General features: G+C 51.3%; 1 protein-coding gene across 1 annotated transcript; it reads right to left on the reverse strand.

Annotated features, from left to right (window-relative positions):
- Positions 1–1042: 1042 nt before the first annotated feature.
- BDH2 (3-hydroxybutyrate dehydrogenase 2) lies at positions 1043–14617 on the reverse strand (the record flags this gene model as incomplete). The annotated part of the gene is made up of 9 exons (XM_084252498.1): positions 1043–1096; positions 3148–3240; positions 3700–3758; positions 6252–6365; positions 6800–6860; positions 9465–9573; positions 11039–11135; positions 13769–13847; positions 14546–14617. The coding sequence occupies 9 exons, from the start codon at positions 14615–14617 to the stop codon at positions 1043–1045; spliced, it is 738 nt and encodes a 245-aa protein (XP_084108624.1).
- Between the last annotated feature and the right edge of the window lie 1261 nt (positions 14618–15878).

Genomic DNA, 15878 nt, shown 5'->3' on the forward strand with positions numbered 1-15878 from the left:
TATTTATCCAGAAATTACTTTTACTTTTTGTGTCCTCTTGTCTGTTGTCCTGGAAGTTGGTGAAGAAATCTGTATCTGATCTAAAAAATCCCTCAAACTAATAGCTCAGCCAGTTAGTTAACTGTGTTCCTTAGGCCCATGTCAAATATTAAAATCATTGTTTATCTTAATAAATAATTTTAGTTAGGCTAAGAAAATAGTTAATTATAAATGGTGACATTCATTAAACAGAAACACCTGGTGAATATCCTTCTTTTACATATCAACATTATAGTTCTAGATTTAAACCCCCCCTTTTTTTTTATGTTTTGTGTGTGCGCTGGCACTAGTGCAAGCACATATTTTATTTATTGTTTTTTTTTTAAGATTTATTTATTTATACAAGCACTGGGTACAGTCAGAAGCGCGGGAGGGTGAGAGGATTCACCAGAGCCAGAGCAGGGAGCAGAACAGGCAGAAGAACCAAAGTACACCACTGAGGGGAGCAGCGGATGGCAGGAGAGGTCTGCGCGCCATGTGGGACCCTCCTCCGGTGGCCGGGGAGCAGCCGGGGATCGAACCGGCGCTGCAGAGGCTGCAGGTAGCTTCGCAACCCAGCGCTCAACCACTGCACCACCGGGAGGCCCTAAACCCCTTTTAATGTAAATTATAGATGCCAAACTCCTTCCTACCATCGGTGTTCATTTATAATGGTGTCAATTTAAAATTAAGCTCCACATACAGATCAATCTATTATAGAATTGTACAAAAATAATTGAACATGGGAAATAGAAATAGAAAAAAACTCCTTTTAAAATACTTCCCTTTTTTCATGTTCACATTTTAATTTTATGTCCTTATACACTAAGGTTTATTTTTAAAATTTGTGATAAGCAGTTGGTTGATCATCTATTACATCCTCTACTTACAAGGATTTCAGAAGCAATTAGAAAGAGATTGTGTATTAAAAGCATCAGACTCTCCAGGACAAGATCACCAACAGGAGAGACATGCGGGGGGAAGTTTTCTTCACCACCACGGCAACAGGAGGGGCCGCCGGCCATCACAAGCTCCAGCCTCCATCAATGACCACAGGATTGCCTGTCACGTAGGCGGACTGCAGGGGAGACAGGGCCGAACAACCAAGCGGTTTAACACAAGTGTTTCTACATGGCTTCCGTGTCTCTATGGCTGCACTAGTTCCTCTTGCAGTAACAAGAAACCTTGCACGGCACAGAAAATTTACTGAATGGAATTAATCCCAGAGGACTTAATCCCCTGGGTGTCCCTGAACACAGTCTGCTGGGTATTTGGTTTCAGAATCTGGAAACTCAGAAGTCCAGTGACACACAGCCATGGCATAGGTTAGGATCAAGTGTCGGCTGGAATGCCCATTTTCACTTGGAAACTCAGAATCATGCTAAACTGGCTGAATTTTATGGCTTCAATATGCTTTTAAACATAATCAAGTGTGTCATCTGAAGTGATCACATCAGTTTCCAAACAAAAATAAAAAAATTGTATGTACTTAGTTGGTGAATATACAAAGATAATTTTGGTAACTGAAGCACATGAAATGTTTTTAAAATCTGTATGAAGAGGAGAGCTCTGGGGACTACAATGATGTAAGAAAAACAATTTAATTAATAAAAATAATGCACTGAATAATCAAGCTATTATAATCCATTGAACTCTGAGGAAATATTCTACACAAGTTTCAGGTATCCCAATGTGTGCAAACTAAAGGAGTTAAAAATTTTTAGTTTTTTTCCCCACAGTAGTTTTCATTTTCTTTTACTGGTTGATTGATTGATTTTTTAAATATTTATTTATTTTTATACACTAGCTGGGGTACAGGCCGGAGGCGCGGGAGGGTAAGAGGATTCACCAGAGACAGAGCAGGGACCAGAACAGGCAGACAGACCAAAACACACTGCTGAGGGGAGCAGCGGGCGAGACAGGAGAGGTCTGCTGCGCACCATGTGGGTTTCTCCCTGGCTGGCCAGGAATCAAACCTGTGCTGCAAAGGCTGTGGATAGCTTCACAGCGCTGTGCTCAACCCGCTGCGCCACTGGGGAGGCCAGTTTTCATTTTCTAAAGAATTAAAGCTGAAGAATTAAACCTCTTCCTTGTGGAAGAGGTTTAGAAATCCTTTTTTAAACCTGGATGATAAAGATACAAATTTGTGTTTTTAATTTTCATCCAAAGACTGAGACCACAGAAGAGGCAGGAGGGAAAGAAATGATATGAGTAATGAAAGTTTTTAAAGTTCAATATATAAAAACAGATGAAATAAAGTGATAAACTAAGGGGCTATTAGTTGTTTTACCAAGAACAACCCAGCTCCCCACCCCCAAGTGCTTCTCAAGGCACGCTAGACTCCTCTGGGCCCCTCTGGAAGCTCAAAGGTCCTTTTGTTGCACATTTCACGCCAGAGCATTTCCAAATATTTGATACCCAAAGCTCCACAGGGGCACCAGCTTATCAGCAGTGCCCCTGAGGGAAATGAACTGTATATCTGGGTTCAGAGAAGTCAGCAGGCCAAGGTGCTTGCTCTCTACCCCCTGTGCCTGGAGGGTCCCCAGTGTGGCAGCTGCTGGGGACTCCTGAGGCATTAGCCTGGCTCTGGCCCCGCTTTGCCCCAGCCTTACCTTTTCCTCCCATCACAGGCCCCTACTACACACACAGCAGCCCTGAAGAGGAAACCGGTTCCTGAGCAGAACTATGACTCTCCATCGTCGGTGACCACAGTGGGATTCTCCCAACAAGCCACCTGTAATCCTAAAGCAGGGTGCCCATTCTGCACACCTGGACACAGCTCTCATGTTACCCTCTCTCACTCCACCCCACTCTTATAACTCTGGAGGGTCATCTGTTGGACTTACATTTAATCAGGGTTCCCCCAAGAGTGATTTTTGAAAGCAATTTTCTCTCATAAAATCAAGCAGTTAATATATTTCAATCCACCGTCTGACTTGCTCCAAGACTTCGTGACAGGTACACTGGATAAGCAGGGAGACCGACATGGTCTCATTTGGGAAGTTAAACCAGACCTTGCTCCTGTACTGGAAATGCAGCACCTTGGCATAGGTAAGTCATGGCGTCTATGATGCTCTCTGACAGTCACACACAGGCTGGATGTGAACTCCCTGGGAAGAGAGCACTCACCTCGTCTGACGCCAGGTACACACACAGTTGGGCCACTTCTTCTGCGGTGGCGAACCTTCCAGTCTTCTGTCTCTTCAGAAAGTCGCTCAGGGCCTGTGACCAGACATGATTGACACATGAGGCATCACAATACCATAGACTGTGAGTCAGGCTGAGAGGGCTGGGAGGGCTCCAGTCCCTCTGAAGATACTGAGACACTCTGTTCTATGAGAACCTATAGACCCGTGACAGACAAGAATGAGAATAATAACAAAGGCCCAGATTTGAAGCTGTACTAAATTACACATGGTAGAACATTCGCCATCGCGACCATTTTCAAGTGAGCAGGTGAGCGGGGTTAAGGCCAGGCACACGACTGTGCAGTGACGCTCCAGAATGCTCTTCATCTTGCAAAACTGGAACTCTGCCCTGTGAGGCCCCAAGACTCCCCTTCCCTCCACCGGCCCCTGGCACCCACCCGACTACTTTCTGTCTCTGTGAATGTTCTGCTCAGGTGAGGAACAGGGCATTTAAAACTAGATGATCAAAACACACTCAAAACAGTAGCCGTACCTCCTCAGGATTGGGCCTGGCTTGTATTCTTTCTTGCAGAGATGGGGTATCGACCGTTCCTAAATCAAAGAAAAAACAAACACATCAATGAACTTTAAATTTCCTTTCCATGTGGTACCACCTCCCTGGTTAGATGAGAGCACGTTTCAGCTCTTGCCGCCTCCACTGTGTCCTGGCTTCTTTAAATCCCATTTCTATGATTTTTAAAAACACAGACTATACCTCTTCTGACACTGTGTGGGACTGCGGGTGAACCAGCCAGCACATCTGAGGCCATATATTTTACTCACATGATACTTTATGGTTTTAAGCACTTTTATGTGTGAATGACATGTTTTATCAATCAGGCAGTGCTCACAATAACCACAAGGCGTAGATAAAAGCACACACGTGTGTGGCTGGCACATGGGCCTGGGCCACCTCACTACTCACAGCCGCTCTCTGCTGCAGGTGCCCTCCCCCGGGGGCCCAGGCACAGCTCCAGGCCTGCGCAGCGTGTGGGCAGCGAGGGGGCTCTGAATTTTCCTCATTGCCTTGCCTACTTTCATGAGCTTTGAATTCTTATCTTTAACCATAGTTTCATGTTTCTCGTCAACAAATATGATTTAAAATTAATTTACATCAAAAAAAGAAAAAGGAGAAAGGCACTGGCATTTCCCAAGTCCCCAGCGCCTGCTCCCACGGGGCAGGTTCCCGGGGTGTCCCTGCTGGCTCCTGCAACGCGGGAGTCCTCTGAAGGGCCTCTTTCTGACTGGAACGCCCTGCGGTCGGGCCCTCGCCTCACATGGCTGGGCCACACCGGGACCATGCCGGGGATTTCAAGTCTGCTCGACTTTTGGCACCATGGGCCATGTCTCCAGGGAGGCCAGGCACCTTCAAACTCAGCAGCCTGTGGCTTCTCTTCCTCTGCCCAGGCATTATGAGGAGGGCAACGCCACCCCTACCTGGGGTGCTCACGGCAGATATACCACCCCGCCGACTAGGCCCTTTCTGTCCGCCATGTTCCTGCAGGCAAGAGTGTCGATAAACCTGAAGCCACCTTTTCTCCAGGTTCTCAGAGTATTTTCCTCACTTTCCTCCAAAGTCCAGCACTGTAATGATGACCCCTTCTTCCAGCCAGGCCCACCAGCCTGTGCCTGACACTCTGCTTTGGTGGCTGTGACATGAAAACTGAGAGCAGGCCCATGCTCCTGACTGCAGCCATTGACACAGGCTTGTGTTCACGCCTCCGTCCCTGAGCACGGGCCTGCGCCTGGACCCAAGGAGCTGCACCGCAGGCCCTCGTCAAGTGGCTCGTGAGTCATGGCCACTTCCTTTTTCCAAACAGTTTGATAACATTTTCCAATCTCCTGAAAGTCCAGCTGCTAAAATAATCACATTTTCCAAGTCACTTGCCATGTATTCCATTGTGTGAATGGCCTAGACTCGAGTATCACCAGGGTCTAGGTTAACCCCGTGACATGGTCTCTCCTGCCTCCTCAGAACGTCTCAGCATGGAAATCCTGCATGTGAAAAGTCACCAGCAGGGCAGTGGTTTTCAGCATGAGGGGAGACGGGATGGCTCACACCAGGGTCTCCTGTGGAACTTCCCAAACTGCACACAATTCTCCCATCAGGGCCTTTCCTAGACTCTACCTGCCCACAGGTAATTCTGAAATGCTGCGTCTCCCCCGACCCTGGCCCAGCAGTGAGCCATGGTGCTGGGATGCAATGCTGGATTTGTTTTCAAGATGTAAGTGTGTGATTTTCAGCACTCTGTCTTCTTGCTGGGCTGGGGGAGCATGTCTACTTAATAGACACTAAGTATTTAGAAAGTGAGAAGTTACTCCTAAGAAGTAAGCTATTGAATGCTTTGGTTTGGACACATTAAATAGCCTCTCTTCTAATAGTAAGTTCTGCTTTTCTTTTATGGGAGATGTCAGCACACTTGGGGCCTAGAGAGCCAGAGAGCAAATGTTTGGGGCTCTGAGAATCTTCCCGCCTGCTTCAACTCCTGGAGTCTACCTGCATGCATCTCCTTGAATGCAGCCAGAGCCAACAATAAGCAAATCAGGGGTGGGGCGTGCCACTCAACTGTGCTGACACAATGAGGCCCAGCTTTGGCCTGCAGCCACCAGTGGCTTACCCCGTCATAGCACACAGGCATGAGCCCTGCAATGGGTGAGCCCCCAGGTGATGACCGCCTATGCTGCTGTGTCTGGGAGGCTCCTCTTACTTTCCTCCTGCTGTGCTGGGAGCTGGCTCCGCCTGCCTGCCTTCCCCTGAAAAGGTCACCCCTGGGTTGGTTGCCTCCCAAACACTAAGCCATGGGGAGTTAAGCCTTTACCCACAGGGTGGCACTACCCGCATACAGCAGCTGCGCTGAAATGCTTTGCCTCTGTGGACCATTCCCCATTACTTAGCACCTGGCTCCCAGCCTACCTTTGGGCTATTAACTAATTAAGCCTAGACCTTTCTCCTTCTGAACCTGCCCACGTGCTGGGACTCAACAGGACATGTGGCCCCTGCGCTTCTGCGAGGCCTCCCCAGCAGCGCCCACGGTGCCCACTCACCTGGACACACGCAGTTGCAGCGGATGCCCTGCTGGATGAAGTCGGCGGCCACCGACTTGGTGAGGCCGATCACCGCGGCTTTGGTGGCACTGTACACGCATCTGTTCACAACTCCTGTGGGAAGGCAGGGCCCAGTGGATCAAACACAGTAGCCAGCACCCCGCCAGGCTCACCCACCCTCAGTGCTGGTGTCAAGTTCCCCACCAGCAGGGCAGGTTTCGAGTCTGGGAGGAGACCACAACTCACGGGCACTCAGCTGCTGAGACACCCGCCTCAAGGACAGGGGTTCCAGCTTTTCAGCGCCAGTTGGTATAACTTGGGCAGATTGCAAAGGAGAGGAGGACAGAGCAAACAAAACACCAGGGGCCTGGGCACTTCTTCACTGGTTCCCACTTCAGAAGAAGGGTTTGGCCTTAGGAACTTAGTACCGGTTTTCCAACAGCAGTTGAAAATGTGTGGGTTTAAGGTCTCTGTCCTGCAGGCGCCCCAAACCCACAGCTATGGGGGTATGCACGGCTGAGCACGGGGCCCGAGGAAGGTCCGCCTACCTTTGATGCTGGAAGCCACAGAGGACATGTTGATGATGTTGCCAGATTTCTGAGCAAGCATCTGCCAAAACAAAACAAAGACCAAAAGATGCCACTGCAGGCCAAGGACACGACTTGGTTAAAGGGGTTGCTGGACCGGCTTAGTAGCTTCACATTCATTGCAGTGAAGTTCTCTGACTGCCACCTTCTGTGTTGGGGATCCCTGGCATGTGCATGCTCTCCGGCAGGGACATTTTAGGGGGATCACCACCTCCCTGGGGTAAAAAGCATCGGTGAGACCCAGCATGAGCTTACACTAGTGGTGTGAGCATGGGCGTTGAGCCCCTGGGTCCAGGAGAGCCGGCCTACCTGCCTCAGAGAGCTGCTCGGCTGCCCGGCGCCCCGTGACCACAGGGACGTCTCAGAGATACGAGTGTGGAGGGTGGGAAGTGGCCAGGCCACAGACCCTCAGAGGAAATAGGTAGCTGCCTGAAGGAGAGGGGACAGGTACCAAGTAAGGCTGCACCTGGACAGGGGAGGACCGAGCCTGGGACCAGAAAGCAGGGAGGAAGGAGGAAGGAGGCCTCAGGGCAGCAGGCGGGAGCTTGAGCTGAGCCTGCAGGCAACACAGTATGACTGGGAGGACTGCCTGGCAGCTCCCTCAAAGGAGAGTGCTCCTCACCGTACAGCAGCTCAGCAGGAGTAAAAAAAAGAGGAGGTGCTGAGATGTCCGTGGGTGACAGCGGGTAAGACTGAGGCACGACCTTGCAAAGGGTTGCTTAGGGAGGATGCCCCCAGCCTGGGGTGTGTCCCCCAGAACATCGCCTCCAGAATTCCCCCTGCAGGTGGAAGAGTCTTCCTAGTAGTAGGGTGATGGCCGCTTGCGCCAGACAGAGGACCCACAGGCAGCAAGGTGAGGGTCCTGGCCCGGAGCTGAGGCATAAACAAGCAGAGCAGCCACTGTGAACTCACACACACGTCCGTGCATTCATGCCCGATTCTAACACGTGGGGATGTTCCCTGGGTAGCGCATGAGTGCAGGGCGGGGCACACATGGAAGCCTGGAGACGGAGGGTGAGAATTCCTTCCCCTGCCATGGGAGGCCGAGGCCAACTCTAGGGGACACGGGGGATTGGACACGTGGGGTGCGCAGGGCAGTGGAGCCACCCCGGCCAGAGCAGGAGCACCCGGAAGAGCTGCTCTTGGACACCAGGGGAGGAAGGCCTGGGTGGAGAAAGGCCTCATGGGGGAGGGGATTTTTCCAGCAGCTCTCAGGCGAAGGGCAGGAGGGGAGGAGGTGCTGGCTCTTGGTGCTAACTGTACTGAAGAGCAGAGCCCAAAATAGCCCTAAGGCTTCACGCTGGATGGACGGAGGGGACCCAGTGAGTCCAGGAAGACAGCACGGGAGTAAAGAACATTAATTCACTTCTTTTCCTATTAATACAGAGCATTGTGACAAAATGGGTCCTGATAAAAAGATCCAGAGAGCGAGGCTATGCACTGGTGTTGCAAAGTCAGCCTTCAAAACTATTCTTATCCAATTTGGCAAATGATGTAATCCAATTTTATTTATTTATTCTTCCCAGTTTCATTGAGCTGTGATTGGCATGTATAATCCATTACAATAATGTGCTGTGGAAGCCATTACTAAACCCATCTTTTTTTTTGTTTGTTTGTTTGTTTTCCTAGCCTTACCCAATCAAGGCCTGAAAATTTCCCTACCCTCAAGTGTTTTTTTTCCATGGAAATCTCTAGCAAAGGGTGATTTATTTGATCCAAAGCAAAACAAAAGCACTATAACCCATTTTTAATGCACATGGGATACATACAGCCAATTTATATGTGAGGACGCTAGTAAGTCAGTTCAGTCTCCACCCTTTCGGAATGCACTCATCCCTCAGGCAGAAAGCGAGGACAGGGTGACCCAGGAGACGAGGGTGCATCCCCCCCCAACTCGTGTCCTGTCCGCTGAACCAGGTCTACCCACTGACTCGAGATCTAGGGCCCCTGGCTCCCTGCACCCGCTCTTTCACCCAGCTCACCCGGCTGCCTTGGCTGCGGGCAACAGCCCCCTTGGGCAGGCCTGGCCACAAGGGTGAGCCTGGTGCACGGCAGAGTGACACAGGATCCATGTGGCTGAGACTCACGCGGCTGCTGAAAAGCGACCTAGTTACTCCTCTGAGCTGCTCACTGCCCCCACAGACTGGAGCTGGGTTCCTGAACTCGGCCAACCTTGGCCTCTTGGGTCTCCCAGCCTGTCCTCTGCCTGGGTTGACAACTGGGCCCTAGATTCATCGATTCAATAATGCCTCTGTGCTGGTGACTCTCCTAACATACACAGAGGGGAAGAACCCCCGAACCCTTGTGGGCCTGAGTCCTCGCTAGCCTCTGCTCTTTTGACAGTTCTGAGTTGTGCTGACCCGCCAGGCTCAAAAGGGCTGTCCTTGGTAGGACATAGGTTCTCTGACCCGTGTGCACCTGCAGGGGGCAGCCATGTGGAAAGGGCCTCACACAGCTGCCTTGCTGGGTCCTACGGGGATTTGTGTGAAACGCCTCGATAGAAACAGCCACACAGGGTCGTGGTCCGGTGAGGGGGCAGGGCCACTCAGCTCCCGGGATCCTTTCTGGTGCCCACTGGAGACCTAAGGAGGGCAGGTGTGGGGGGTGGGTAAGTGGGGCGTCTTACTTTAGGAAGAAAGGCCTTGATCATCAGGTACATGCTGCGGACGTTGAGGTTCATGGAGAAGTCCCAGTCCTTCTCCTCACAGTCCAGGATGGTTCCGTGGTGCACGAAGCTGGAGGTGATGGGACAGAGGGAGGGATGGCTGACACACTGCTGCTCCCTGTCCCTGCATGCCACTTGGCCCCTCGCTGAGCTCTGCAATGACTGAAGCACAGTCTGAGCACATGAGGTAACTCTCCCAACCATTCTAGCTAAGTACATCTATTTGAAAACGACATCCTTCTTGGAGAAGAAGGTCAGAGTTGGGGGCCACCAAACAGCAGCTTTGCCCAGCAGGCAGGGACGCCCACATGGCAAGGACTAAAGGGCAGCAGCGCCCCCTGCTGGCATGTGAGCATTTTCCAAGGAAATCATAACTGGAGGAACCCAAGCCCCTCTCAGTAATACCGGAACTGGAAAACCAAACAGGACGAAACAACGGCCTACAACAGCCTCACTCTTCCCCAAGTCACACCCCACAAGGAAGCTCTGAACTCTTGAATCCTGATTTCAGCCCCACCCCGCCAACAGAATTAACTGAAAAACATTGCTAGCTGTGACTCCCACCCGCCCGCGTTCTTCCAGTTCCACTGAATGCCAAGACCCGAATACTGTTTCTCTATCCCCTACACTGCTGCAAATTTGATAGATGCTCAAAATAATTTTAAGCGAATTTTGCCGTGGTCATGGCCGAGTGTGTTCTCACTGGAGACACATTGTTTATAAAAAGCTCTTCACTACTGAATTTCCATACATTGTGTAACAGGTGGCACATTGTGGATAAACTGAGGTTATCTTTTTATCCTCAAGGATGGTTAGGAAGAGCCACAAAGATCTGTACAATTCTTGATATCTATATCAAAGCAGCTGTGTCAACGACCCTACATCAGAAAGGGGACCCCCTGGGATCCTGTGGGTGCTGAATTATGCTTCCTCTGGGAGGGGGCAGACGAGAACCCTGTAGCTTCCGGGGCTGCCCCTGTTTCCATTTGCCTCACTCACATGGTCCAGAAAGCTGGGAGACCTGGTGAGCTCAGGAAGCCATTCTCCTTCACTACATGTGCAGGTGCTGGGGGAGACTGGCCTGAGAAGAAAGCCTGAGCTGGGGGACCTGAAGGATCTACTGGCATCTTGTGCCAAAACTTGGGGAACACCCGCGTTTCAACAAAGGGAGCACTGGCTTCTGGGAAACACTGCGTTCACAGGTGTTCTACTGGAAAGCAGGCTTTGCTTTTACTTCCCAAGTCCCTGGCACATTGGCGACATCTACTGGCAGGAGCCTGCTACCAGCCTTCAAAGCTTTCTGGTGCCAGCTGTCTCAGTGCATGGGGTTCAGTACCCCAGACCCCTGTCCAGGCACCTTCACTGTCTGGTGTGCTGGCTTTGTTCTAATAGCGATTCTGCACAGCCCCTGACCATGTTCTCCTAATGAGTATATCATAGCCTACAATGATCATTCTGCTGTGTTAGCCAAATTCTTTTCATTGAAGTCTTAGGACGTTTTCCACGCAGGGCAAGAAGTCAAAGGGCTGCTTTACCCTGCCACGTTAAAGAGAACGTCAAGTCGCTCAACCTCACTGGCGAACTGGTCAATTTGTTTCTTCTTTGTGACATCCAGGACCCGAGTCTGAATACCTGGAAAATAACACCGGAGACACTACTCACCTGGTCAGCCTCAAAGGCGGTGCTGTTCTGAAGTGGGAAGGCTGCAGTGGCCGCCTATGAAGCTGCTCTGGGGTCCTAGGAATTACTAGTAAAACTCATAAATCCTCGAGACCCCCCCAACAATACACCCCTTAGTCCCCTCCTCCCTGGCCAGTCTCTAAATTGAAGAATAAAGGACGTTCCTGAGCAAAGCCTTTGAGGGAAGTAGCATTGCTCTATTAGGTGTTTCTCAGAAAGCTGGCTGTGGGGATCATGGGCTCACTGCCACTCGCTTTGCCTCAGAGGCCAGGCAGCCCCCAAGTGACCTGACTTCTCTGGCTGGTTGAGGGAGGGCAGGGCGGAGCCCCGAGAGGGTTTCTGTTTGTGCTTCACCTTTATGCTGATCCCCCTGTCTATTTGAAATGACCGTCGTGGTCAAGGGAATTGGCATGTACTTCTGGACGGTAGCACAAGGAGCAATGAGGGAGCAGATGATGGCGTCTGAGAGACACACCTGTCCTAGCAACTACAGACTCTGAGCAAGCACCAGTGACAGCAATAGCCGCCTCTCTCTCTCTCTCTCTCTCTCTCTCTCTCTCTAAAGATTATTTTTATTTATTTATGCAAGCACTGGGTACAGTCAGAAGCACGGGAGGGTGAGAGGATTCACCAGAGCCAGAGCGGGGAGCAGAGCAGGCAGAAGGACCGAAGGACATTGCTGAGGGGAGCAGCGGGTGGCAGGAGAGGTCTGTGCGCCATGTGGGACTCTCCTTCGGTGGCTGGGGAGCAGCTGGGGATAGAACTGGCGCTGCAGAGGCTGCGGGAAGCTTTGCAACCCAGCGCTCAACTGCTGTGCCACCGGGGAGGCCCCGCCACTCGTGTTTTTAGAATAAGATGGTATATGGTTTATTATTCTTTTCTGAATATGAAAAGAAGAGAATAAGAAAGGAAGAGATCAACAAGGCAAAGGAAGACAGAGTTTCAGGAGACTTCCAGCCCGTGGTGCTTGTCCAGCCCAGGGGTTTAACACTGACTGGTGATTACTAACGCCACTACTGTGTGTGTGTGTGTGTGTGTGTGTGTGTGCATAGCTGGTGCCTTCCATCAGCTAGTGCAGGAATATGATCATGTAGTTTTCTGTGCCATTTTTTTATTTTTTAAAGATTTATTTACTTATGCATACAAGAACTGGGCTGTAAGCCAGAGGTGTGGTGGGTAAGAGGATTTACCAGAGAGAGTGGGGAGCAGAACAGGCAGAGCCACTGAAATCCACTGCTGAGAGGAGCAGTGGGGAGACAGGAGAGGTCTGCTGCACCCTGTAGTTTACTCCCTGGCCAGGCGGGGGATTGAACTTGTGTTGTAGTAGTTGGTGGTATCTTGATAGCGCTGTCCTTAATCCCTGCGCCACCAGGGAGGGCCTGTGCCATTTATTTAGAGTGACTTCAGTGGAAGTCCTCAATGCTGCAGTTGGACTCAGTGTATGCAGTAAGGGGTGACAGGCACCAAGTAATTTGGGTAATCTCTAGGGTTTCTAACCATGATCTGTGATTTCAGGTAAGCATTCCCCAAAGCCCCTAGCTACACAAGACCACTGAGCACTTGAAATGTAGATGTCCGAATGGAAATGTGCTTTGAGTATAAAATAAACTGATTTCAAAATTTTAGTATGAGAGATGTGAAACGGCATGAATAGTTTTTTTTTTTTTTTTAAAGATTTATTTATTTATTTATACAAGCACTGGGTACAGTAAGAAGCACAGGAGGGTGAGAGAATTCACCAGAGCCAGAGCGGGGAGCAGAGCAGGCAGAAGGACCGAAGGACACTGCTGAGGGGAGCAGCGGGTGGCAGGAGAGGTCTGCGCGCCATGTGGGACCCTCCTCTGGGGGCCGGGGAGCAGCCGGGGATCGAACCGGTGCTGCAGAGGCCGCGGGCAACTTCGCAGCCCAGCGCTCAACCGCTGCGCCACCGGGGAGGCCCACGGCATGAATAGTTTTTATATTGAAGATATGTTAAAAATGAAAATATTTTAGAGTTAGCAAGGTAAATATATCATTAGAATGAATTTCCACCTGTTTCTTTTTACTGTTTAAATGTTGCCACCAGGAAATTTAAAACCCCACTCTCCTGCTGGACTGGTCTGCTAGGGAGAGAGGTGCAGAACTAAAGTTGTATCAACAGTTAAAAGAACCATCATTACAGTGTCACATAAAATTTGGTAACAGGTCCTTCCGTGGCTGGATAAATAAAGAATGCAAGGAGGCCTCCCTGGTGGCGCAAGGGGTTAAGCACCTCACTATGAAGCAAGCTACAGCCTCTGAAGCACAAGTTCTATTCCTGGCCGGCCAGGGAGCTACCCATATGGCGTGGCAGACCTCTGATGTCTCGCCCGCTGCTCCCCTCAGCAGTATATTTCGTCAGTCTGCCTGTTCTGTTCCCCACTCTGTCTCTGGTGGATCCTCTCATTACCCACATCTCTGGCCTATACCCCAGCTCTTGCATGCATAAATAAGTAAATCTTTAAAAAAATAAAAAGAATACAAGGAGACATCTTAAACGTGAATAGAGAAATGCATGTGAACACCCAGGGCTGGGCTGCAGGGTCCAGTGAGCTGGGGCTGCTCACCTGGGCACTGCTCCAGCTGCTGGAGCTTGCTCTCGTTGATGTCTGTGGCTATGACTCGGGCGCCTTCTCTCGCAAAAGCCTGGTGGACACAAAGCAGAAGCACAAGTGAGCCCTTTGTTTGCCAGGACCTGCTTTCCTGAGGGCAGCCTCCAGCCTCAGCTCCTTTCATCCTGGTTTCTTTGCTGTCTCTGTGCAAGGGGTTGCAGGGGGAGGGGCTCAGGCCCTCCAGCTTCACCTCCCGCTTCCCAGGGTCATTCTTCTTATCACTAATAAAAACAACGTGACCTGCCTGCTGCCTGTCATGTGCTTTGCCCCCGTAAGTAACTCCCAGTAAAACAGTTGGTGAAAACATGTAACGCCTCTGGGGATGCCTCTGTTTCCGGGTTTGAGCGCCTGCTTGCCACCTCTGAGCAGGAGACTCAATTCCAGTTAATAGAAAAATGGGTTATTTGAACACCTTTCTTCCTGAGAGTGCAGGAGGGCATGGGGCTAATGGGAGGTGAGGGGAGCTGCCAGCGTTGGAGCCCTGAGCCCTCCACCCACAGACACATCACACATGGTGCACACACAGATGGGTCACTCAATAAACTGGTGAGGGGTGTGTTCCTTCCTCCACCCGCCTGGTTGGGGGGGGTCTGGACTCCTCTTTTTGTAACTGAAGACAAGAGAAGCACAAAATGAACTGAAAAAGGGAGAAGGGAAATGAATGACCATGGAACATGCCTGCATCGTTCAACACCGCAGAGGTCAGTGAGCCAGCACCGGGGTTTAACTCACCAAGGCAGCAGCCCGGCCGATGCCCTGGGCCGCGGCCGTCAGCACGATCACCTTCCCGTCCAGTCGGCCCATGCTGACCCCGAGGAGGCTGGATCTAGAGAGAGGTGTGTCAGAGGTGTGCACTGCCTAGGGCACCCATGGACTTCCCTGAAATCCTGGAGATACCACCTCGGTGGGAATAGACCCCACCTGAATTCCCCAGGCACCCTCGAAGGCTCTAGATGCTGGCTATGTGCCCAGAGGCACTTAGCACCCCTGCAGAAGTGGTTGCAGACACAAGAGCTCCACAGCCCTCTCTGGCCCCCTCAGCTATGACATCACGTGTCTGTACCAGTTGGGGGGCTACTCCTCCCTTTCCTCTAGCAGAATTGTTGGTTCTGCACAATCTGAGCTTTCCCTTTGTTCCTTGGGAAAATTTCACATTTGGTCTCAGTCACTGCACAAGAGCACAGGATGTGCCCAGCACCCCATCTTACAGGTAAGGAAACTGATGGGAGGCCCTCACCCCCCCAGGTCCCAGAGACAGAACTAAACTCCTGACCCTGACAGTCCAGTGTCCAGAACATTCCACCCACAGCCTGCGGTCCCCACAAAGGTTTCCCAAGTAGTAACACTTTAACAAGCACAGAGCCGCCCTCCTAAGGGAAGACAGGAATCTGGCCTGGGGGCCTCGCCCTTGTATCCCAGGAGCAAAGCAGCCCTAGAATTCCAGCCTACAGAGTCACTGCCAATCCTAGGAGCAAAGGAGGCCAGAGTTTGAGAGTTCTGTTTTCTGGCTTTTCCAAAGTAAAAGGCAGGGAAAGTGAGCTGGGTGGGGTGGAGTGGCAAGTTCGGCCTAAGTAAGTCCCAGCAGTCCGCTGCCGCACCCGGGTCTGCAGGAGGCCGGGGAAGTGGCCGGCAGGGAGGGCTCTAGTGGTGGAGCTCTCTCTTCTGGAACCTTTCTGTTCTCTGCAGTCAAGCCCGGCTTTTTCGGCTTTTATTGTTTTTTTGTTGTGCCGCAAGCTGTTTATTTTTGGTGAGTTCAGCTCCCTTGCTGAGGCCCCGGACTCCTTGGGGAGGCAGGCAAAAGGGCCCAGGCAAGAGCCCTGCGCGGAGATGTCCTGCGGGCAGTGGAGCACAGGCTGGGGGCGGGGGTGCGCAGGCAGGTCAGGGGTTCCTGGGAAGGGGGTGGGCGGAAGACCTGGTTGATGGCACTCTTTTCTTCGCCCTCTTGCACCTCAGTCCTCCAGTCACCAAAGTCACTGCCCCTGAGCCTGCTCAGCTCAGAACGCTGCCCCCGATTTTATTAGAGGACGCCCGTCCAGGGGTCCTTCTGAGTAGTGCCTAAGGAGGA

Source organism: Talpa europaea (assembly GCF_964194135.1).
Source record: "Talpa europaea genome assembly, chromosome: 13".
NCBI lineage: Eukaryota > Metazoa > Chordata > Mammalia > Eulipotyphla > Talpidae > Talpa > Talpa europaea.